This window comes from Anthonomus grandis, chromosome 16 (assembly GCF_022605725.1).
Source record: "Anthonomus grandis grandis chromosome 16, icAntGran1.3, whole genome shotgun sequence".
NCBI classification, from domain to species: domain Eukaryota; kingdom Metazoa; phylum Arthropoda; class Insecta; order Coleoptera; family Curculionidae; genus Anthonomus; species Anthonomus grandis.
The window spans coordinates 10,637,037-10,663,625 of NC_065561.1; the positions used below are offsets into that span (position 1 = coordinate 10,637,037).

The window sequence follows — 26,589 nt, forward strand, 5'->3', positions numbered from 1 at the left end:
CAATAACTCCAAAGTTTTGGTTTTGAACTAAAGTTACATTTGGTCTACATATACACTAATCAATACATTGACAGAAATCTGTAATATAAAAAAACCAGAAGCTCACATAAATTTTAGTTAGTGTAGTTATGTTACCTTACTATTTTAAAGGGCCAGAATTATATTAAAAAAAAAACTATAATAAAAAAAAAATAAACATATATAACTACTAAACATTTAAAAAACCATATATTTACATGTTCATATTTGTTTACAGTTTACTATCACATTTCATGAACTAATATGTCAACAGTACTATTAAGTCTTTTCTCTGGCTGGTGTGAACACTCGGTAGATTTTGAGCATCGCTTGGTGTTGTATCTAAAGTTTCTCTGACGGCAGTTAGTTTTATGGGAGCAGAAGAGTAGCTCTCTCATACCTCTGTAAATAAATTTGTATATTATATTTCATTTTTTTTTGTGGAATGCAATTAATATTAAAAATGTATTAGTCGAATCAAATTAAATCAATATATTACAACACAAAAATTACAAAGGCAAGTTACAAGTCTAGTCAGTAAAATGAAAATGAACTGAACTTAAGAAGTATAACGGATATAAGAGAAACATTAAAATATAAGTAATATTGACATAAGTATTGCATAATAAATGTTAAATACACACAAAATTTATACTAACAACATAATATACAAGATTATTCTAAGAAGCTAACACTACATATGAAAAAACTTATGGAATAGTTAATATTGGGCAATGACATTCAATCAATAAATTTCTGTACTAAATAAAAAATATTTTCCAAGAGGAATTTTTTTGTTTTTAATTTAAGCTCCTTGTGATGCATCTTCATCCATAGAATAACTTTTAAATTGTTCAAGCATTTAGTACCTATATACAAGGAGAATCTTGTCTTGTCTAGAGAATGGCAATCAAAGTTTTTCAGCGTTCCGGGTTTTATTGGCCATGTGCGAATATCAAGTTTTTTTAAATACACTTCTACAGGAGGCATCTGGTGGAATTGACCCTATGCATCTCAGAACTTTCGTTTGTGCTATAAATGCCGTCTTGAAGTGCCTTGATGGATTTTAGAAGATCAGGATATCCTGTACCAGTCCATTATATATGATTCTCAGCATCTCCATGGTCAGTTTCTAATTTATCTTATTAGAAAATATAATGATTCAAGTATTGTACAAATATATCATATAGCATTCCTAACTAAGCTTTTGATCCAGGTATAAGTCTAAAAACTTACTGGTTGCTCTTTCAATTATAATTTTTTTAAAAATAAATGCATAAATACCACTTTTCCATTTGTAACAGATTTGTGTCGTCCGCATACAAAACAGCTTGACCAAGGCTGTCACATTGTTCTATAATATTAGTTATAAATAAAATGAAGAAGATAGGTCCCTAAAAAAGTTAACTGTAGCTAATTTGGTTGATCTAGATTGCCAAAAAAAACAATTTTTCTCCTAATTCCTAATTATGTATATATAGAAGGCTCTCAGTAATTTAGAGTAATAACTGAAGTAATATTTTTTAAGACTAAACTGATCAAAAAAAACTTAAGAATATTGTAAATCCTTTGAGAAAAATTAGTTTAAAAAAAATATATATAACGTATATTTACTTTAATCTCTTTTAGAAAAGAATCCAATATTGTTTTTACTTAAAAAATCTAATTTATGATTTACAGGAAACTTTTCTCTAATAACGTTATAAAGCAGATAATTATCTAAAAGAAAAAACAATATTAATAGCGAGTAATTCCACCTCAATTGGCTATAACTGCACCAACTCGACGAAGCATACTTGAAATTAACTGATCCAAGTTATTTTGATTAATATTATCGTATAAATGTGAAAAAAGTTGCCTTAGTGATCTTATGTTCTGTACTGGAGGTTCTTCTGAGCATGTCCCAAACATGCTCGATGCAGTTTAAATTTTGAGAGAGCTATCTCTATGCGGGCGAGTATTATCATTCAGTAATCTGAAATTGGGTTCCAAATTCCAACGGTAATCATTTACCAAGTTATTAATAGAGTCAAGAGCATAATTTTCATCTGTCAAGGTACGTTCACAAACATACATACAAACATACGACTCCTCTGTAGAAAGTTCCACTTCAGACCATTATAAATCCACCTCCAAATGGATGCACTTCTTCAACAAATCGGTTATTAACTCTTGAATTTCTTGGTCTCCATATATAAACTGTACATCTATCAGGACGAAGACAAAAGCGGGTTTCATCGCTGAATATCACAGTATGCCAGACTTAGTTCGTCTAAGCTTTTTCATTATACCAAGATTGTAGATTTGTAGATTGAGAAGGAAGCCATTTCGGCTGATCCGCCGCTCACCACTGCTACCTGTGAGATATTTTGTGCATAACTCTACTTGTCTTAGTTTGTCTCAAAAAGTCTTAGACTTCTGCCGTACAAAGCTATATTTTTGGGAGGTAGTTGTCCCACTTCTTGAGGTATTGGTTGTACCCCTTTCAGGTACTTGAGCCTCTTGCAGAGTTGGGTCGGGCATTCACAGAGCAGGTGTTCTGCTGTTTCTGTGGCATTGCTGCAGAATCTACATTGGTCGTCCTCTGTTATACCTATTGCCTTTAGGTGATATTTCACTGGGCAATGACCGGTTAGAAGTCCGACTGCTGTTCTGATGTCTGATCTGTTCATGTCTAGGAGCTGTTCAGCTCTTTTTCTAGAAGTGGTTATAAACTTTTTTGCCTGTCTTAGTCCTGGTGCTCTTCTCCAGTGCGTCAGCAATTGTTCTTTTTCCCACCTGTTTAGGTCTTCGGTGATGTGGGTCTTCATTAAACCACAGTATGGCTCTGGACCATAGTATGGTGTTTGAGCCCCTTTTTTTGCAAGGCGATCGGCTTCTTCGTTCCCCTCTATACCCCGGTGGCCAGGTAGCCACATTAGTGTTACTTGATTCTTTGTTGTAAGGCGCTTTAGGGTTTGTTTGCACTCCCAGACTAGCTTTGAATCACATTTAAAAGCTTTCAGGGCCTTTAGAGCAGCTTGGCTGTCTGATAGTATAAATATGTGTTTTCTTTGGAGGCCTTGGTTGATGCACTCTTCTGCACATATGTCTATGGCAAGCACTTCAGCTTGAAAGATGTTAGGGTATTTGCCCAGTGACTTTGAGATCTTAATGTTAGGGCCTGACACGCCCAGTCCTGCTCCTTCTGTTAGTTTGGAACCGTCTGTGTACCATAGCGATGCATTGTCGGCTTTTGGTACTTCTTTTTTCTCCCATGATTGGCGATCATCTATGATCACTTCGAATGGAATTTCTAGATCCAGCATGGCCGTTATGTGGTCACGTGGTTTGCTGGCATTTTCCAGTTTATTTCTTCGAGGATGCGCAGGTGACCACTTAAATCCCCAGGCTTGAATTTGCCGGTTTGGAAAAGCCTGTAAGCACTGTTAATTGCCTCTTTTTTCACGCTTATGTGAAGTGGAGGCATGTTTAGAAGTGTCTCTAAGGCTGTGGTAGAACAAGTAGACATTGCCCCGGTTATTCCTAAACATATCAGCCTTTGGACTTTGTTTAATTTGGTCTGTGCGGTTGTTTGTTTGGTCTTCGGCCACCATACCAGCGAAGCGTATGTGATGATGGGCTTAATGACTGTTTGGTAGATCCAGTATACCATTTTCAGTTTTAGCCCCCATGCCTTGCCAACGAGTTTGCGGCATGTCCAGATTGCCACTATGGCTTTGGAAATGGTCTTGTCTAGATGATTATTCCAAGTTAGTTTGTGGTCCAAGGTAACCCCCAGGTATTTCACCTCGTTAGAAAATGTTAGCTGAGTTCCGTTTAATATAGGTGCTCTGAGTTCTAGCTTCCTTCTTCTGGTAAACGGCACTAAAATTGTTTTTCTAGAATTTAAAGATAATCCTTCAGTTTCGCCCCAGTTTTGTATAGTATTTAGGGCACTTTGCATTCGATTCGATATTACGCCCTCGTGCTTGCCCCTAACTATTACTGGCAGGTCATCTGCGTAGCCTAGAACTGTGAATCCGGATCTACTTAATATGTTAAAAATTTTGTTTACTACTAATGTCCACAGTAGAGGTGACAGAACCCCTCCTTGGGGACATTCTTTTACTGTGGTTACTGTTGCTGTCGCTCCATTTATTTCTGCTGTGATGGAGCGGTGCTTGAGCATTGATTCTGTCCACTTTACGATGGGGGCCTCCACCCCCCAGTCTTGCAAGGCTTTTGTTATGGACAGGTGTGAGGTATTGTCGAATGCTCCCTCTATGTCAATGAATGCAGTAAGAGCAATTTCTTTGCAGTCGTTTGACTTTTCTATGTCTCTTACGAGGCAGTGCAGTGCACTTATTTTAGATTTGCCTGCTTGGTAGGCAAATTGTCTAGGGTGGAGTGGTGTTCACCGCTTGGCTTTTTTAGTAGACCAATTCCGTTCGAATGATTTTTTGAAAGGATTTTTTGCAGACGTTGTGCTGGGGCTAATTCATCTATTCCCTCGCAGAACTGCCTCCATGTTTTCCTTTTTGATTTTCTAAGTTCTTTGTTGTACACGGTGAGGGCTGTTTTGTAGTGCGCCCAGTCTCTAGTAATTTTTGCTTTGTTAAACAGTTTCCTGACCTCTCGTTTCAAACGTCCGAGTTCTTCGTTCCAACAAGGCACGTCCCTTCGGATAGCCTTCTGTTTTACGGGACAGCTGTTCTCAAAGGAGTTACTGATTGCGTTGATTAGATTGTTAGATGAATCTTCTAGTTCTTCAATTGTGTTTAAATCTCTCGGATTTATGTCGGTGCTACCCCAACCAATGTTGTTTCATTATACCAAAGAAAACGTTGAGCTTTATGGACTACGGTTAATGGTGCAGCATAATACGGTTTTGTTTAATCCGTTTCAGAAAGTCGTTTAAGATAATACGAATTGTGCTGGCAGCGAATCCAGCGAGAGGTCCTGGCTGACCGTACAGTTTATTTTAAGATCCATCCTAGTTCCTCTTAGTAATTTTCGGTGTTCCCTAGCATTTGTCGATCTTGGTCTACTGTCCCTATATCTGTTCATGGCAGATTCAGTCTCTTTAATCAGGTAGGAAGTCGGGAAAATTACCCTTTGAGAGCCATTAAATGGATTAACCACACCGATCTGTCGCGGACCTCCAACAAGCAACCCAATACGTTGCTTACAAAAATGAAATCGGTATATTTTGTGATAATGCTATTTATCTGTTTGGGTAGAATTTTATAAGTTTCCAAATTATAATTTTTTTTACGCAAATGATATACCTAATAAAAGCTATAACATATTTTTACTAAACATTTTTTTTCAAAGAGATAACACGATATCCTTAACTTTTTTCGATCAGTTTATATTGTAATAATATTGACAACACCGCAAATATATCGGCTGTTTTCCCTTACTCCGGAATTATCACGGTGACTTAAGTAAGCCCACCGCACGTGGAAGGTTAGCAATCTTCCTAGTATAAAGGAATATTGGCACGACTTTTAAATCGACATAAATAGTAGTCAATCAATCCAGTATAAATAAATATTTCTAATAGTCTTGCGTAATTGTGTTTAATGCGTACGTTTAAATTAATCAGTTGACTATTTTGTGTGGATTGACTTTTAAGTTACACCAAAATGAACGGTAAGAACGTTACAATATATTGGTTTGGCTTTCAAAGTTCATATTTGAACATGAAAGTCAAGAGAAAGGGCCTGGTCCGGTCAAAGCTCCAAGCCAAGTCAAAATCACCTGATGATGTAAAATCTTTCTATATCTAAAATCTTACTATAGCTTTCTATAGCCAACCGCGAAATATAATTTAAAATTATTAAACCAAAAATCAGACATTTTATTGAAAAATTTCTGAAAATATCTAAAATCTGATTTTTCAAATCCAGCAATGACTTATTTTTTTCTTAGAATTTACGTGGAACAATTTTTTTTCATATTTTACAATAATTTCGTTGTTTTTACTTCATGTGAGCATACCTAATTAAGGGTTAGCAAAATGATGAAGTTGATTAAGAGAAATAAAGCGCCTCTTGAAATAAAAAATCAAAGAGATGAGTATACTTTTATATTTTTATATATAAGTTTCCCCTAGTATTTTACGTATTATTATAAAAAATATTATTAATTACAGACACATATTGTTTAATGTTGAAAGGTTTATTGAATATTATCTGAGAATTATATACCGGGTGACCAAATAAGCGAGGTAAGCGGCTGCATCTCAGGACCTGTACATCCGGTAATAATGGATTTTTTTTTATTATAATAAAAGTGGGCATGAGAAAATTCTGGAAATTATTTTAAAGTTCCGTATTTCACCGCAAGAGAGCGCAACTAAAAATTAAATAAAAGAAACGTCTTTTTCTCCGAAAACTTAAATATTAACTTATACTTTTTATATTATTTTTAATAAGCCTAGATAATTTGCTATAATTTTGGTTTATGAATTATTGACGAACGAACGATAGTAGTGGTGGGGAAAGCTATTGAAAGTAGAATCATTAAAATCGGTGTAAATTGTAAACCACTTATTCGATTTAAGCAATTCAAAATTTATTTGCAAGATAAATGTAGCTGCTCTAAAAGTCTGATCTCATCACTACCCTGTAGTTCCTAATAAAACCGACAGCGGGCGCAATTTGTAATAATTCCAGTTTTTTTCATTTTGCTCCAAAAATTCAAATTGAATGGTATATTTTTGACATCATATTTAAAAAGTAGATAAATTTTGCAAAACTTTTAAAAAAGATTGTATGGACACGTCAAATATTTATTAGACGGCCAGTTTAAATCTGTTTTCAATTTTCTTTGCTCGATTTTTTGTAAAATGCCTTAGACAAATAATGAAGCTATGGATTTGATTGCGGTTTTCTTTGAGTGCTTCCAAAATGCAGCAATAGCTAAAAGACAGTATGCCCTTCGGTATATAGATCGCCGCCATTATGGCAGGAGAATTTTTCCACGGTTGGTACAGCGACTACGCGATAGTAGGAGTTTTAGTCGGTCCAAATTTATACGGCGTCGCTCTACTGGAAGAACTGAAAAAAACATTATTAATGTGTTGGCCTACGTAGAGTTTAATAGGCATATTGGAACTCGGGCGTTATCTTTAGATTTGGAAATAGCTTGAACTACTGTTCAAAATATATTTAAAGACCACAGGTAATACATCTTTTTATTATAATTTTCTTCTCGAATATAGGCATTTCTTTTTATTTTAAGGCTACACCCTTTCCATATAGTCCTACACCAAGCTTTAAACGAACATGATTTTGAGCGCCGAATTAATTTTTGCCAATGGATACTAGCAATGATTCGCGAAAACAGGGATTTTTTGTTAAAGATTCTGTGGACCGATGAAGCCACTTTTTGTAGCGATGGGAAAGTTAATAGGCATAATTAGCATTATTGAAGATTTGACATTGGAAGTAAGACGGACCATGTATTTCCAATTGGACGGGTGCCCAGCACATTTTTTCCGTTTGGTGCGGCATCATATAAATAATTACTTTCAAGGGCGAGTCTATATCGTTGGCCGGCCAGGTCACCCGATTTAACATGCCTAGACTTTTACTTATGGAGTCGTTTAAAAGATATTGTGTACCAAACTCCCCTACAACAAGACAGGATATAGAAAACAGAATCCGTGGTGCAATAAATGAAATATCAGCTGCTGAAATCGAAACAGCAGTTTTAACACCTATCGAGGCATAAAATACCAAATATGTTTGGGTTTAAAATTGGTCCTTTTCAGCATCATAATTTAAATATAAAAAGAAATTCGTTAATAAAATTATTCGCCTTAAGAAAGTCATATAAATTTCCTGTTATTCTGTGATACATAGGTATTATTAATTCATAATTTATCAATCAATTATTACTTTAATAATTTATTAATTATGACAACATCATGGTATCCTAGTTGTGGTAAGACCCGTTGCATACGAACCAATAAAATTAACTATATATAATAAACCGAAAAACCGGATCCAATTCCGATTCCGTCATCGGATAAACGATAATTCAACACATCGAAATATAGATGCGCACACTTCTTCCGATCCGAATAAAAAATCGGACCGACATGTGATCCGTCGAAAACATCGGAAGTGGCAGTCCGATCATTACAAAATAATCCGACAGTCGGATGTCGGAGGGACCATTAGATGTACTTGAACTTATAGCGCATTCGCACACCTTCCGATAAAACAAGTCCGATCTCGTCTGGCCGCGTTGTCGCTGTTGTTAGTAGACTTTTTTAATTTAGTCAGTCCTTGTCTATGGTCAGTCGTATGTGTGTGTTTAAAAGAGTACTACCACCATGACTTCAAAATATGATTCGCTTACATTAATTCAGCTGGTCGAAGGACGTCCATGCCTATGGGATAAGACCCTAGACAGCTATAAAGACAAAATAGAGAAACAAAAAATGTGGAGGGAAATGTATATATTTTTAAAAGAATCTTTCAAAAATTTAACAGAAAATGATCAGAAAAAGATAGGTAAGTAAATGAAATTATGGCGCGATAAGCAAAACATATTTTGTAGTATTTTTTAAATCTAAATTTTGTTTAGTTGACATGACAAGCTAACAACATCACTCAGAAAATACGGATGAATCCAATATTTTTTTTATTTAGTGCTAAATTATGTTTTCTACGTAAATACAGTAAATATAAGTTCTGCAAACGCTTATTTTTCGCGGAACGCATTCTGCTTTTACCCGAAGGACTTCACAAACAGTACTGCCCAATTGGCAACATTTCACCAGCTTATTATCCGGTATCGGTTTGCTAATACGGAAAGTGTGTTCCCTTCTTCCGATTAAGGAACTTACCGGATCGGACTCCGATTTTATCGGTTCGTGTGCAACGGGCCTAATACTAATTAGAGATTTTTAGGCGGGACACTAGATGGCGGTACGTAAGTTTAGGCTCGGTGCGTAAAAAACTTTAATTCGCTATAACTTTAAAACGAGCAAAGATATCATCGTGCGGTTTTCACAGTACTTTTGCAAATTTTATTTACTTTTTAAATAGGATGTCAAAAATATACCATTCAATTTGAATTTTTAGAGCAAAATTAAAAAACTGGAATTATTTCAAATTATGCCCTCTGGCTTATTTATTAGAAACTATAGAGTAGTGATAATATCAGACTTTTAAAGCAGCTACATTTATATAGCAAATAAATTTTAAATTGCTAAAATCAAATGAGTGGTTTAGAATTTACAGCGATTTTAATGATTCCACTCAAGCTAATTAAATTGAAACTGATTTCGCCAGGGCTTGTGATCTTTTCAGGAAATATATAAATAGCTAACCTAACATGTAGCATTATATTCTGTTTTCTACAATATCAGTATCCTAGTCTTGTTCAGTATAAGGCCGGTTTATAATTTTTTAAACAATCTGAAAGGGCTTTACGACTTATTTGAACTCTTTACGTGTTAGTTATTTTTTTAATTTAGCTGCATTTTTGTCTGATTAGATTCATAAATTGTTAAATAAATTATGTTTATTTGTTGCATTCAACAAAAATTTTAAAGAGTAATTTTTTCCTATATGAATGATAAATCTTTACAGCACTTTTAGCTAAAGGAGCCGCTGATTTAAGACGATCACACGCATATGGTTTTTCGTTTGGAAATCGTACACCTTGCGTAATCGTGGGCTAAATTATTGGCATATTTTTTTATGGATAGGTAACATGACTAAGGTACTTGAGGGGAATAAGGCCTAGCTAAGAAAAAAATTGAATAAAGTGAAAGACTGTAATGTTAATATTTAGTTTAATACACCAAAGTGCTTATAAGGTTATATTAATTTTACCAAAATTAAAAAAATTATCTCTAAAAAAACTAGAAAACAAAAAATAAATATTAAGAAAAATAACGCAAATCGGCCTTATTATCCGATGGAGGTTTAATAAAGCCTATACATAAAATTGGCACAACTCGTTAATTGGGCGAAGTTTAGCAGCCATCGGGACACTCAAAATCATTCATTTCATTGACTGTTAAGCCAACACATTCCTCATGGTACCATTAAAACATTTGTTGCACTGCCTCATATCGGCCTGCCTGTCTTCCTAACATCCATGGCAATACCATTCGGTACTTAACTTTTCCCTGGAGCTTTCAATATCTTTATTCAATTTGGCACGACTTTTGTTCTCCTCGGTAAAAAGATCTCTAGTGACTGGAGTTTCTTTGTAGTTTAGAGCTTTTTTTCGATTTTTTTTAGGTTTTTCATTAGTTTTTACTGGTGTGGGCAAAAGCTCATTAAAAGAAATAACTTTTGTTGTTTATCAAATCCGAGTCAGAAGAGTAAATATTGGAATAGAAAAATTTGCCAGACTTGTTGGATGCCATTCCAGACGGACCAGGTTGAGGAGATTCAGGTGGACGCCTATTTTCTTTGTTGGTATCATCCGGTGCCGGTACATCTGAGAGAATTGAAGGAGCAAATGCTGTTTCTGGAATTGCCTCGGGATTTAATGGAAACAGACCAGTAGCCTTAAAACCGTTTATAATGTTACTATGTGTCATGCATTTAGACCAAACATTTGAAAGTATGATGTTAAAACGTGATTTGGTCAGCTTTTTGTTAGGATTCTGATCCAAGAATAATAATACCTCATTATCTCAATGATGCTCAAATGAACGATATGCAGATTTGTCGAGGGGTTGAAGCTCATGTGTTGTATTCGATGGCAAACAGTAGAGATCTATATCAAGTGAGTCTCCAACATCAACAATTGACAAATCAAGATGACAAGCTGCACCATCAAAAAGTAAGAGGCATCTTCCTAAACTTTTGTATCGGGCTAAGTACTTGAGGAATTCTTTAAAAAGTTCGTTAGTCATGTAGCCTTTACTTGATTTTTCCACTAGAGTTCCTGGTGGCAAATTATCATGTAATTCTGGCTTTAGCCTCTTTCCTTTAAAAATAATCATAGGAGGTATTGGTATTCCAAGGGCATTGACACATCCTGCAATTGTCACACTCTCTGCATGTTCTGACGATTGAAAGTGAACACGTTTTACCCCTTTCTTAGCTAAAACGGTTGGCTGGTGGTGAATAGTCAAGCGGCATCCTTTTACATCCATATTATAAAGTGTTTCAGGGTGATTAATTATATCAAGATCATCATACATTTTCCCTATTTTTGAAAAATGATCATCAACTATAAATTTATTAAGTTTTTAAGCCCTAGCTGGATTCATAAACTGTGCTTTTCTTTTAGAAATTACAGGATTTCTCTTCATAAAAGCCTTTAGCCAGTCTTTACCAGCAAGTTTTGAAGTTGTATTAAATTGATGAGCAATTTTATTATCTTCGCAGAATCTGAATACCAATCGATGAAGGATCCGTGGAGTCACAGGTAGACCTATTTCACTAAATCTTATTATTCTTTTAACGAGATCAGCTTCTTGTTCTTCTTTTAAAATAGATTTACGACCTAGTCTTTTTATTAGGATTCCATTCTGAACATGATTTCTAATGGTTCTTCTGGGAATATTAAACCTTGTCGCAGCCCCATATATACTCAGAGTACCGTGTTGAACAGATCGAACTGCTGATATTAAATCCTCCTCGCACCAAAGTGCCCTTTTAGGAGGCATGATGTTAAATATCACTGAAAATAAAACGATAATAGTTTAGAAATTTAATAATATGTTAATAAAAACATTAATTTGTCATGAGGATAATTAGGCCTACATGGAGGGTAATAAGGCCTATAGCTTATTTTTATAGGCCTTATTACCCATCTATGACGAAATATTATGCAAATTTATTTAAATTATGTCGACTAAATTTAATCTAATAAACTATTGAAATCACAAAATATAAAGTCTAGCCAAAATATATGCAGTTATAAATTAAAAATACAATTATAAATACTAAAAATACTTACGTTTTTGTTCGTTGTATCCTTATAATATCACACGCGGCGACCCGTCGACACAAGTTGTTGGAACTTACTGACACCCGAAAGCGAGGAACGCGAGTAGTCCGTTCGAATGTCCTTTGTAAATGGACCAATAGGAGACGGGGACCCAACGCAATCGATTTGCGATTAATTTAAAGCGGTTTTTTTGAATATAGGCCTTATTACCCCACAGGCTTTATTACCTGCAGGTACCTTACTTAAATTTATGAATTGTATAAAGGCACATTGGCAGTTTATTTATCATATTTTGTAGGATAATTATTCACATTATTGCCGCGTTCTGACAGGCTTCAATGTGAATAGTTTGGGTCCAAGAGCGTCACCCTATCTAACTCTTATTTTTAATGGTACCTGATCTTGGTTTTCGTATTTAAGTACTCTGAAGCTATTGCCTCGTTGGTAATCTTTTGTATTAGTTGTGAGGATCTACTATTGATCCTGTAATTTACCAGTGCTCTTTGAACGGGACTATGTTCATGGTTCACATGCATTTTCACAGTCTATAATGGTCAGATTCAAATGGAAGTTAGTATTATACTTCCCCATCAAGAGTTTCATGGTAAGCAAGTGATCCGCACTTAAGTAATCCTATTTAAAATCTGCCTGTTCCGTTAGTTTTGATACTTTGACTAATACTCACCAAATTTTGCGTTAGATGTCTACCTATTATTTTTTCTACTTATTTGAACAGGTGCGATACTAAAGTTATGGGACAGTAGTTTATCAGTTGAGTCTTATCTTCCTTTTTAGGAAGAAGTTTAACATTTGCATTCCTCACTCCAAGTATCCGGGATTTTACCTTCTCAGAGACATTCATTAATTAAAGTCGTTATGAGTTTTATTAGTTGAGTTTTATTAGTCGTTATGTTGGGCTTTCATCAGTTCTTCCTCAATTATTTCTGGTAATTCTTCAGATCCAACATTTCTTACATTATCTTCTTCTGACTTTGATCTTTAATGAATTATCGACATACTTTTTTTTTATCTTTGGTCAATTTTTTTCGGCGATTTTAGACCACTGTAAAAGGTATATTGATAGAATTAGTTTTTTTTAATATAAATCGAATATTGCTGTTAGTTCTCTGATAGAGGGATTGCGATTTTTATTGACATTATCTTACGAATATGTATGAAACTAAAAATAATAATTAAATATAAAATACTTTGGAGTATTTACCATACATGTTATTAGCAAACAGAAATTTTCCTAATTAGGCTATTCTACTAGACTAATATATACCCATCCACTATAATACCCACCTTCTAAAATTCTTGGACAAAAATGCATACAGCAGAGGATTAACACCAGAATTAAAGTAAGTCGAAAGAAACGTTAATGGCGTTAATAGTGCGCTAAAATTGGTATGTCCTTGGTAGTGTGGAGACCAGTACTGCCATAGTTTTCGTGCATGAAATGGTAAGTTGCATAGGGCAAATGTACAAACTACGATAATAAGCATCTTTATAACTCCTCGTCTCGCTTTAAGAACGTTTGCTGTCGGGTGTTGGGTAAGGCTGGGTGCCTTTCTTGAGCTACGTAAGATGTTTTCACTTCCGGTAAAATTCTATAATAAAAAAAAGTGTTTTAATTATTTTACAAGATGCTTAATATAAATATTAAATTATAAAATAATACCATAACATGTTATAAGATTTACCACACCATACCGTGATACATTGATGCCATAATATTGCAGTTCCTAATTACTTTTTATTCGAAATTGCATTGCATACTAGTTTTATGGTTATTAATCTAATTTTATGTTAAAAATGTGGACATGTTTGTTTAACCCTGAACTACTACCGCCACATTTTTATTACATATGTACTACTGATGGGTCCTTAGGACCCATAATAATAAAATTTCCATAAAATCAATAAAAAAAAACTTTTATTTAAAAATTTAAAATTACTTGGGTATATTACAGTACATAAATCGAAAAAAACCTAAAATTATTTTTCAGAACACTTAGGGTACAATTTCTAGCAGCATTGATTGCAAATGGGCAACTTACATATGTCACACTGGATAGCAGTTTTCCTATCCTTGTTGGTGGGGCATATGGCACACATTTTTCTTTTACTTTTTTCAGGAGGTACTTGAGGCTGCTCAGAAACTGGATTCGCAACCCCCAAAAGTTCAGCAATGAGGATTTGTACATTTGAGTGCACCTTCTTGTTGGCCATTCTGAGTCGCAAATATTCATCTATTAATTGCTTCCCAAGAGTTTTGATAAATGAGTATTGTTTTATTTCTTTACCTTTTGAAAATTGGTACAATACTCGAGAATTTACACCTACAATGTTCAATATAGCAAAAAAAATTGCCATTGGCCAACGGTTAGTTCTTCTGGATACTGAATACAACGCATATTTCGCATCTAATGCGTCAACTCCAGATTTTGTTTCATTATAAAAATGAATTTATCTCCGGCTTTTTGGTTGTTTCGTTGACAGAATTGTCATGATGCATGCTAGAAGGTAATATAACGCTTTTACTTTTTTTTGGCACATAGCTCACTATAGTGGTTGAAGAAGTAAATCCAAACGTTGATGAATGAATTGCACGTTTTCGGTTCGGTAAAAATTCAGGTGGTACAGATTTTTTATTTTTTCGTAAGGTTCCCACGTACGTCAAACTGTTTTTCTTGAGTTCGTCGACGAGTTCCACTGAACTGTACCAGTTGTCCCCGGTGATGTTTCTATTGGTGCCTTTAACACACTCCACAAACCTAAGAACCACTCTTGTTAGATTTGATAATGTAGGCTTTTTTGCACCATCAACTTTTATTTCGGAACCGGCATAAATTTCTGCATCTACGAGATAATGCGTTTTAACGTCTGCCAAAACCTGCACTTTAATTCCATATTTGGCAGGTTTGTTCAGAATATACATCCGAAATCCACACATTCCTCGAAACGGTACAAGCATTTCGTCTACAGTTAGGTAAATTCCCGGTGAATAATATGTACTTTGATCTAGCTACAAACTCATCAAATAACTCAGACACAGCGGCCAACTTATCAGTTTTTACTCTTTCTTTTCGGGTTTCTACATTGTCAAATCTGAGACAGCTCAAGAAAAAGGAAAATCTGGCCAGACTCATAGTAGCACGAAAAATAGGTCTTCCTGTCCCATCTCTTGCCCACATAGAACGGACGTCTTTATGATTAGATTTAAAGATGGACTGAGGATACAACAACCCAAAAAATGCCTTGATTTCACATATGTTGGTATTTTCAGTAAACGAAGGTCAAAATTTAGTTTGTGACTGAGCAAACTGTTTAGACGTTTTATAGTTTTCTCTGGTGGAGGTTGGAAATTGCAAATTAGTAAAATCAACTAACTTTTGTATCATCTCATTAGAAATTAGTAGACTCCAAGCACCTACAGGCTCACGTGGAGGATTATTACGAGTAGGGCCAATTAGGCCAGGCAAGATAGTAGCCAAATTATGAGCAGGGGTCCTACCTCTAATACCTGCTGTTTTTGACCATTTGGTATAGTCTTTCCTATACCAACTGTTCCTGATGGGCAACTCTTCTTCTTCCGAATCGGAGTTTTCTTTGCTCTGTTTCGGAATTATGGTCGCTCAGTATTTCATTGTCCTCTTCATTCTCGTCACTCTCTTCAGCCAATCTTTCTAGTTCCTCTAACACAGCTTCTCTGTTTGGAACACCAACGGATACACTTTTCTTGCTCGAGCCCATTTGGTTTGAGTCTTCCATACTTTCCCAAAAGTCTTCAGACTCTAAAATATTTCTTAACGCATCTTCTGACAATGCCCTGGAACTGGACGCCATTGCGTTGCATTTACTGAAAGATAGTAAAAAAACACATTTTATATCTCTTAACTTATACCTTATGGCCACTAGTACCTATTCTTGTGAAATAGATAAATACCTTGCAAAAAATAACAATGAAATACAAAGATACTTTCAAACCAATAAGCAGTTATTAACTTGTCGCGTATTTACTACTGATGGGTCCTCAGGACCCAGTAAACATTGCCTTCGAACCTCGCCGACACGAACGAATAGTGAAGTATGAATTTATGCCGGCGAAATCACGCGTATGGTATTGCGGAGGAGTATCGAGACAGCGAGTATCCAATGTTGCCAAACATAAAAAGTATACCCTATTTAAAAATAGGATGGGTCCTCAGAACCCATCAGTAGTAGCTACGGGTTAAAAGGTCAGGAATGTATTTTTAGATAAAAAAACTGCAAAAAATAAGTGTTTTGTTTAATGTTTAAAAAATTCAGCGGCAGTTAAAGATTTTGATAAGGTACTTTTGGATTCATGGTGTCGTAGACATTAGACTATATTTATACTGACCAATCATTGATAACTCCTATATTGCATTTTATGTAGCTAGGGTAAAACTACTGGGATTAAACGGCTAGGAGAATATCAAAGGAAATTAAAGAATAGCCTTTACGTCTAAAAATATAGCAATTCTCTTTTTCGCAGAATATCATCCAAATGTGGACATGAAATTCTCTTTGATAAAACCAGAATCTTATCCATTATTGTTATTTGAACTATGGAAAATAAGCAGGAACATTTGTTCTCGGAGGTTCGTAAGGAATAACATTTAATCGAGACATGATGTTTTACCGATCACTTTATGACGTAATTTAGTTGCTTACCATATAACTTTTCACGGTTACGATCAACTGACAATATAAATTTAAATTTCGCTTTCCTCGATTCTGTTGATAACGAACCACATACTGGTCTGTGTTTGCCAACTTAAATTTATTTATTTCTGTTTTTTCATTCAAGTAAAACATATAACTAAAGAGGCAGTGCATTGAAGGCAAATCCTAAAGAAGCAGAGGTAAGTTATGTTCCCGCATAAAAATAGAAGTGCTAACTTTCAAAATGTAAAGATAAATCAAAACTAGCAATACTTCTTAATACCCTATTTATAATGCAAGCTGCGACGTCCTTCAATACTAAAATGAGACGGCGATGATTTAACGTCATAAAAGTAATAAATGAATTTAAGAAAACAGACTGAGAAAGATTACTTATTTCTGACGTTTACACATTAAAAATTACAGGAGATACATCTTTCTTCTTAATTGTATAATATATTGTATATCACTCTGCATTCTTTCTTCAAATGCTCTAAATGCTTTTCCAAGTAGTTGCTTAACTATGTTCGTAAGAGTTTATTTATCCATAAGTATCAGAGCACTCAATTCTTCATCAGTATTTGCCTGTCTAACCTTATTTTTAAATTTATTTGCCACTTTGACTTAAACTGCACAGTTAGCATTAATAATAGGAGGTAAAAATGTCACATACTATAGGTGTGCTGACTTTTTTGCAACGTTTGCCAAAAAAAAATTACGCAGTTTTTATGTATGGTTCTAAAAATTATTATTTAATAAGAACTGCTGAAGTATATTTATCGAATCCCAAATAAAATCAGATTTATGTCAGAAAATTGATCCTAAAATATGAGAAACTAGAATCGTAGGGTACGTGGACTAGGGTGTGTGTAAGGTCATTTTTTTAATGTCTTGCAATGTCTCTAAAGTAAGAATTAGTAATAATAAGAATTGGTCATAAAGCATTGGTCATAATATTGACTTTAGTGACATATGCTCTTTTTTATGGATGTGTCAACAAACACGATTGTACTAGAGTGACGAAAACCGATCTTGTTTCAGGGAAGAAGACACACAGTATCTGAAATGTGTGGTAGAAATATTAGGTGACACTATTGTTGGACCAATATTATTTATTAATAAGAAACTCCATGACAACATTTATTTGAAAATTTCAGCCACATTCAGTCATTTATTGTCGAAAACTAGGAAATTAGATGGATATTGATCGCAACAGGACTCTAGATGATACAGTTAGCAATTTAAGACATTTTCAGCAAGTGGAACACCGTCCCACTTTGTTTTGCCTGACCGTGAATTTCTAAATGACACTTTTCCAAATTAGTAGATTGGACCAAGCGGTTAAGATCCCTTGATCTAAGACCCCTTGAGTTTATTCGCCAGAGCCACTTAAAATCTCACCTGTTTTTAGTAAAAGTCGTAAAGTAAGTTTTAGTAAATTTTTGGCAAGGCATTCTTAAAGAATGCAGACCTATTCCAACACAAGAAATGAAGAGTGTTTCAATGTTTTAAGCAGAATTGAAAAATAGATTATACTTTTTACAAGAAAATAGAATGCATTTAGAATATCTCAACAAATAAAATAAAGTTTTAATGAAAATCCTTTTCTTACTTTATTCGATTAAATGCAGTTTATTGAAAAATTATTCTTGTGTAGATAAATGTTAGTCAATAAGATCTTAAATTTAGGAATTAAAGAAGGTCACACCGTGGCAAAAATATGGTACTTCTGGTTCCCCGACCGTTATGAGAGTTTTATCAAACTACGTGTTTCATTTTTATAACGTGGCACCATCTAACAGTCATGGTTTAAAATATAAGTTAAAGTATTTGGATCTAAAAAGGTTTTGCTATTGAACTATTGAAACAAATGTGAATTGAAAAAGAAAATAAATAAAATCAAATTATTATTTGCACAAAAGTTATTATTGATAAGACGTATACAGGTCAAAATTCTACACCCGTAAAGTTGTTTACCTCGTCTAAAGCTTTGGGCAATAAACCTTTCTACAAAATATAGAATTTTGCTTACTCTACATTTGTTATAGATTTTAATAATATAAACGACTTTATAAGGCTCCAACCATCTGGTCTTGACTCTGACTATTTTATGGATTCTTAGTGTAATTGAATAATCAGACATGTGTATCACACCCATTTAAGTTATGCATAAGATTTTTATTTTATTGTTTTACTGGAAAATCATTCGAAGAAATGCCTGGACTACATTGAAAAATAACTAAAAAAGTCTGGAACTTAAGAAAATGGCTTCAAGTATCTGAAAGAAGTAAGTTATTATTACAAATGCCTGATTTAAATGGCTTTATATAACTGAATTTAAATATCTGGATTTTTTTCCTATTTTTACTTTTCAATTTGTTCTAGGAATAATTCAATATACCCGACTTACTTCAAATGCATTGGATACATTTTCACTTTTAATTTACCCAATGTCTATGAGTAATGCTAGTTTTTTGTTTCATAATCAAATTGGATTTTAGACTCGAAATAGTGTTCTATAATCTGTCAAAGCTTTTCAATAATTTTAACCAAGTTGAACTGTAGATTAGTTCGCTTTATTATTGATACTTTTTTGTAAAAGAGTTTATTGTTTTGGAATGAGAACCTAAGGCACCAACAAACAACCATTTAAACAAAATGGAATTAAAAAAATTTAAGCAAAATTAAATTTATTATAGTGATAATGGTATAGTCACAAATATCTAAGCAGTATAGTCTAAAACATCTAAATGTTCTCTTCACAATAAGGCTGAAGCAACAAACTTCAACTAGTGTGGAAATGTTTTAATTCTACATTTATTATAAAACTAGTACATTCTAGATAGTAAACAAAAGGAGGACAAACTTAAGGAAACAATAAATTGTTTCTTAAATGAGAAACAATTTATTTAAAGAATACCAAACATTAACTTTTAGTAATTGTTAAAAATGTCTCAGCCAACATGAGTAAAAAGATTAATTCAACGCAAAAAATGTAGATGTTTTCAATATTCTTATCAATTCTATCTCGATCTTAAATGTCTTGCCTGCATTTAAAATTTTTCCCCATAGTTGCCATTTTATTTACAGTATTGTTTATTCTCCAATAAATCATTCAAAGTAAGTAAGGTTTTTTTTTCTTTGCTCAGTAATGAACCAATTAACGCCTAACCGGTAGTTAGGGTCCAGAGGTAAAAAAACTAATGCCTTTTGAATATTAGTTAAAATTGCTTTTTTAGGTACCTAATTATAGAACCTAATTACTCCTTAACCTGGAGTGTCTTATTATCGCACTTTGCTAATTACAATTGGCAGTTATGGCAAACTATCGATTTGTAAGTATTTTCTTATTCACAAAAATTATAGGGTATCATTTTTGTGACTACTTTCTTTAAGATATTTAAAAAACTATAATCATATCCGTAAAAGGCGTAATAAATCCTTAATCTCCAAAACTATATAATCTATTAGATAAAAGTTTACTAAACTTTTAGAACGATGTATCTAATAAAGTTAATGTTCTTTAACTTGTCAGTTAACTAGAGAGACCTATTACCGTAACTAACTTGTAACTTTTCCCATACAAGTCTCTAGTTACCATTTTCTCGGGCAAAAGTTCAAGCCAGCGAAACTTTATTTTATATTAATCTGACACCGACATTTCTTGTACTGATTTAACCCGTAATATTTACTTGTTTCTCTTCGATTACCTTAGTTCATTACTTACCTGATTTTCTTGCCTGCACTTCGGATATAGAGTTTCGTAATAATTAAGATTAGTCGAACCGTCGAGTTGCTGTTTTAGTTGCTCGGAGCTGTTCCATAGGCAGATTGCGATTCTCGTATAGAGTAGCTACAAATTAAGAGATAATTAAAAAAGTTTTACGGAAGTTTGGTTTTATTAGAAAATTTTAGCACTTCAGTGAAGTGTACTCGCGCATACAAAAACTTTGTAATAAATGTAAATTAATTAAGTACTGCGAAAAAAACACCAAAAAACCTGAAAGTGATATTCTTATTTGAAATTATAGCTTTTTTATGACTTTTTAAAAACAAATATATTTTTCGCCTCATTAACAATCGTAAATAAAGAGATTTTCTTTTGAATCAAATCCTTTTATTTTTAGAGAAAAGAATCTAGAAAAAGGTGAAATTTCTTATGTTTGTGTCAAATATGATAAAACTGTAACCACACTGGGATTTGCCGTTTCTCAATATTTACAAGTTATTTACCAGGTTTTTGCAAATTTCTAGTAAGCAGCAAATATATACAAATATATTTGCCTATATAAAATATAGCAAATTCACATACCTTGACGATTTGTATTTTAATTTTGCATATTTGTATATTAATAAATTTTTTGGATGATGTTTTATATTTACATTTAATTAACATATTAAAGGCTAATCTTGTGGTATTTTTTATTATTAATACTTATTAGTTTTACGTAAGGAGCTTATATATGTCAACCTATATTAAGCAACTACTTTTGGTCAGAGAAAGCATACAATTCAAGTTTTTGACCTAAATATAAGATTATAGCTTACTCGTCCCAAGTACTTTTCTTCATGTGTGGGAGATAAGACTTGTCTATTAAGATTCCTGGCTGATACTCGATAATTTTGAAAAGATAGGCCGAAAGTCCGGCAAAAGAGCAAATTTATTTCGGCGACCTCGAGAAAGTGGTCAAAGACCAGATAAACTGCATAGATGACAAATATTCTGGCATGCCGACCAGGATTATTTAAATAGCGCTCAAAATATTTTAGGAGTGTTCAATATTTTGAAGTAATATGAAATGTTTAGAATGAAAATCCAGTTTCCTCACGTGATATTGAAGATTTCGATGAAAAGTTATTTTACTTATAAGTCTTAAGAGAAGGCTCGCACTCTCGCAGGTGTAGCAGAGACATTCTTAAAACGGCAAACGTTATATTCCAGGGTTGGTTTATTATAAAATTACGGTTTTTGTTTTCCACCATCGCGGCGGTAGTGTATGAGATAGGTAGGGATGCAAGAATCCACACGCTTACTATTCACGCTAATACTAATGCACTATTCACGTTAATGGTCTAAGTTGTTTTGTACACATTTTTAATAATATATGGATGATTAGTATAGAAAAGAAACAAAAACATGACTTAGGTTGGATGCAAAACGAAAACGTCTATGAGAATATACTTACGCTATAGTATACAAAATTTTTTCTTATTTGAATAATGCGATTAATAAGGGATTTATAATAAGGGGTATACAGGGCTAATGGCAGCAAATATAATGACATTTTTACATGACATTATAATGACTACAAAAATCACGTAAAAACTCCCACCAAAATAACGTCAGATAGGTGACGTAAATGATACGTCTATTACTGATCAATTAAAGACGTTTTTACTGACGACATTTAAGTGATGCTTTTACTGATATATAACTGATTTGTTTTGCGTAATTTTTTTTTATGTTCGAAACATGGTTAGAAAACTGAGAAAAATATATATTTTTTTAATTTGTCTTTTTTTTCCAAATTTTTTATTATTGCAATTTTGCAATATTGTGAATTTACAGGAAAATTAGATTATTTATTCATAAAATCTTTTAAAACAATTTTTATTTTTTTTAAGCATAATACTACTGCACATTTTTCACACGCGATGTCGGTATATCCGTTACAACCAGGAAGTCTGCATCTGGTTCTTTTTTCGGAAAAAATTGGCCAATGAGGCACTTGATCACATCGCACGTCTTTTGGTGGTACGTGCTGGTATTTCCTCGCTGTACCTTAGCTTGAATTTTCCGATCTAATGAACTTGATGGTCTACCGCTTTTTTTAGCTGTAGATTTTTCTACATTACAAAGACAGTTAGCAACTATGCTTCTAAATTACTATTGTTGCAGTATTTCCGACTGTTTTTCTTTTGCGTTTATAACCTTTTTATATAAAAGTCATGTATTTACCATAGTTAAATCCAACAAATGGTAAAAAAATTGTAGATACCAGTTTCTACTTTTTAGTTTTATTCGATATTTTCCTATAAAGCTGTCCATTAGGTCAACCCCTCCCATGTGACGATTGTATTCGCGAATAATATTGGTACACTAGATTTTAATGTTTTTGCATTCTTTTTTGTCGTATCTTTTGACAGTACCAAGAGACTGGTGGCCAACATAAGTTGACAGGAGAGTAACGCATGTATTATCCTTCCAAATAACAGAGGACAATTAAACGCCGTCGATGGTGGTAACATATTCAACTGAGCTACCACGCTTTTCTTTTTTAGCTCATTATCGGTTGGTAGTTTACAATCTGGAATTCTATTATGACGAACAGTTCCAAGAGGATATACCAGGATATACCATTAGCTCAAGATTAGTGTAATAATTATCACAATATAGTCTATAATTCTGCATAGTAGGTATGATCCGAAATAAACGAACTACAATATTTGCAGACGCTTTAATATCAGGTTCACCGTCCGCTTTTGTTTTTCACTAATAGAATAAATTTTAAATCGGTAGGCAAATCCACTTACACCCGTTAAGACAAAAAGTTGAAAACTCCATTTGTGAAGTTTCATGGGCATATACTGCTTTATGAAGTGTCGCACTTTAGTTGAACACATTTGTTCATCTACAGATAAGGCTGGTTCCAGAGGGATGCTTCTAAATATTTCATTCAGATGCTCAACATGTGAAGTCTATTATGGTTATGATTGTCTTTAGGTAACTGCTTGTTATTATCCTTAAAATGAATGTAATGTCTTATTTTTTCAAATATATTATTTATAGGCATAACATTTCGAACAGGGTCGTAACCTATATGCGCATTCCAGTATGATCGTATATTTGGCAAGTTTACTATTGACGTATAATAACAAATTCCAAAAAATTTCCTTATGTCAATGGCAGAAAAGCAACCTTGGTTGTTTGGATTCTTTTGAACACAATACAAATTGGTTTCGTTGACGATTTTATGGATGAATTCATCGTTTAAAAAATATTTAAAAAAATTTATGAAGTCTCCAACGCCATTGCTTCCCGAGAAAGGACTTTATCGTCATGAAATGCTAATTGAAGATCATTAAAGTAAAGATTGTGCTGCTTACAAGTTACGTTTCTTTTTACAGATTTTTTTGTACAGATATTTTGGAATCATTCTTTACTTTATTAGATGGCCCAACCTGACACTCTTTCATTTTAATCCCGTCGTCCATTGCCTTCATTTGCACTTTATCACCTTATTCCTCCTCAAATACCCTAAGATCTTCTTTATTCTCATCGTCCTCATCTGAATTACTTAAAATATAATTTGATTCTGCTTCGCTGTTAGTATTTTAATAATCCATTCCATCTTCACTATCTGATCATTTTTCCTAATTGCAACTTCGATGCAATCCATAGGTCGATTTCGGCTCATTTTATGTGTCAAACTTTGAAAATACAACATTTTTCTATATTTACTACATCGGATAATGTTGCGAAAACGCAACAAGACAATAATATAAACTTAGCTCTAAATGCATAATGTTGCATATATGCAACGTCCACAAAACTAATTTTTTTTGCATCTGCACAAAAAAATAACAATTTTTGAGTGAATGCAAATGTTTTATAACACTATCGCTTTTTTCACGAAAGCATAAACAAATATGCAGATTTTCCAACAAGAGCAAAATATATTACAACCACAATACTGACAAGCAAGCGACAGCTAAGTTTAATTATATTATTTCTAAATATAAGTATGTAACATCATCTATGATTAACTCTTTGTATTATACTCTGTAAGATACTGTTGTAAATATGCCACAATATGCACTCGCGAAATAAAATATTTCGTGAACAGTTTAGGATGGGTGAAATAGGTATGTGGCATTGTTGCAACATACCGCATTTAAGGGTTAAATGTTTAATTGCGTTTCTAAAGAGCCTACATTTTTTATACAGAGCTCCCAAATTTGATAAAATAGACATATTCGCTGGTTCATCACTTACACTCGTCATTTACATTTATAATAAAAATGTAATAGTCTTTTTCCTGTAAATATAAAACTGTAGTCCAAAAAATGCAATGTTATTTATATCTATTTTCTTTTTCATTATGATATGATTACATTTTCACTCATAAGCTCATAAGACCATTCTCACAGGACGACCAGGAGAACTTCGACCAAATTTAATTAAATATAAAAAATTGTAAAGTTTTTTATTTTAAATTAAGGTACTGAAAATCAAAATGCAAAAACCTCGCTAAACACTATATTATTCTTTTAAAGTATTCATACATCAACTTCTTAATAATAAACTGGTTATTTCAATAGCAGTTAAATAACTAAATTTAATAATCACTTTCATGACTAGAGGTTTTGCTATTAAAGACCAGTGCGGTGACATATTAAAAAAGTAAGAAACCATAAAAACAGAATAATATTTTAAGGTATAACAAAATTGAATACAATACTCGTTCCAACTATTATTTATACAAAGGGTATTAAAATCAATACAAAACATAAATATTAAACATAATAACACGTATGAAACAATATCAAAGTAAGGTTATTACGATTGGGCCCTGCATTATAAAGAAACTAGAAAGAACAAACCGGCAATTATCATTTGCCAAACGGAAATGCTGTAAGAGTATGGTGGTAATAGAATATAAAACATTACAATATAGGAAAGTTATCTTTTGAAAGTATCAGAATATTTATACCTACTTACCCGTAAAAGTGTACTGCAATAAGCATCACAAACCACCAATTTGCATCAAAACGCAGAAGTGCACCAACGACGCCGCCGCCATCATGAATGCCATCCGCAAACGGAAGAGCACGTGACGATAACTAACAAAGACGCAGTGTTGCCAACACTTCATTATCCTCAATTGCAAACCTTCATAACTTATGCAGTTTAATAACTAATTAGTAATTTTTTTGCTGAGGAATTTTATTCTGTCCATAAATTGAACCTGTCTAGAGCTAAATAATATTTTCACTATTTTACTACACGCCACGCCATCCTAAATCGAAACTAAATTCACTGGATCTAGCTAGAAAATATCTAATTTGGCAACACAGAACGCCATGCCGGTAAAATGCAGGCTAATTCTATACTTAAAAATGTAAATATGACTTTACCTATTTGTTAATGAGTGAACCATTTGATAACAATAAAACTCATTTGATATCAATGATTCACTACCTGCTTTTATACGTCAAAATTGACATTCTATAAATATTAATGTCAGTCTTCTTTTTTATTGTCATTCAAACGACTTTATTTTATCACCACAAAAGGGGCATTTTGTTGACGACGTCAATAAATGTCTATCTTTTGACATCATACGTCATTCTGTGGTTTCCTGGGCTGTAAATAGACATTGAATTTTGCTAAAAATTGAGGCGTGTTTTACAAAAGCCGCACATGTCCAAAATCAACGAAATTGAGCTAGTGGCACCATCTAGTTTAAAAACATGATGTTTTTAATATCCTAAAATAAGATTCTACAAAAATGGCACAAGTACTAAGATAGAGCTAATTGAAAATTCGATAATTCTGTAAAAAAACAAACCTGTCCATTGTTTTTCCACCAAATACAGCATTAGTCCGTGCGACAGTATAGGACATGTGTGCTTTTTGTCGTAAAATCTCGCTGAAGCGCTCGAATTATTAGTCAGTTTGTTATTGTTTTGTCTATAAATCAGACGTGTTTTATGTGATTTTTGACTGGAGGTTAGAATTTGCGTTTTCTTGCTCAAAAATTATACTTAAAAAAATGCAAGATCGTGAAGAAGTGTTTACTAATTGGCCTACAAAAAAGCCAAAGAAAATAAAGAAGGAGACAGTGATCAAAGAGTTGAAAGTTCGTGGTGAAGAGCACATAAATCACAAGGGCAAACGTGTTTTAGCGCGTAAAACTGGCGAAGCATGCAGGTATGTTAGAGAGTATATTTTTTAAGTGT

The 26,589-nt window shown here is 33.4% G+C and overlaps 1 protein-coding gene across 1 annotated transcript in view; it reads right to left on the reverse strand.

The window, feature by feature from the left end:
- Positions 1-213: 213 nt before the first annotated feature.
- LOC126745784 (trissin receptor-like) overlaps positions 214-26,589 on the reverse strand; it is a 66,831-nt gene continuing 40,455 nt past the window's right edge. The window contains exons 5-7 of the mRNA XM_050453777.1: positions 20,354-20,479; positions 13,243-13,547; positions 214-420 (exon numbers count right to left, since the gene is read on the reverse strand). Of these exons, the coding sequence (XP_050309734.1) occupies positions 264-420; positions 13,243-13,547; positions 20,354-20,479 (588 nt within the window). The 3' untranslated portion in view covers positions 214-263. The remainder of the gene's footprint in view (positions 421-13,242; positions 13,548-20,353; positions 20,480-26,589) is intronic.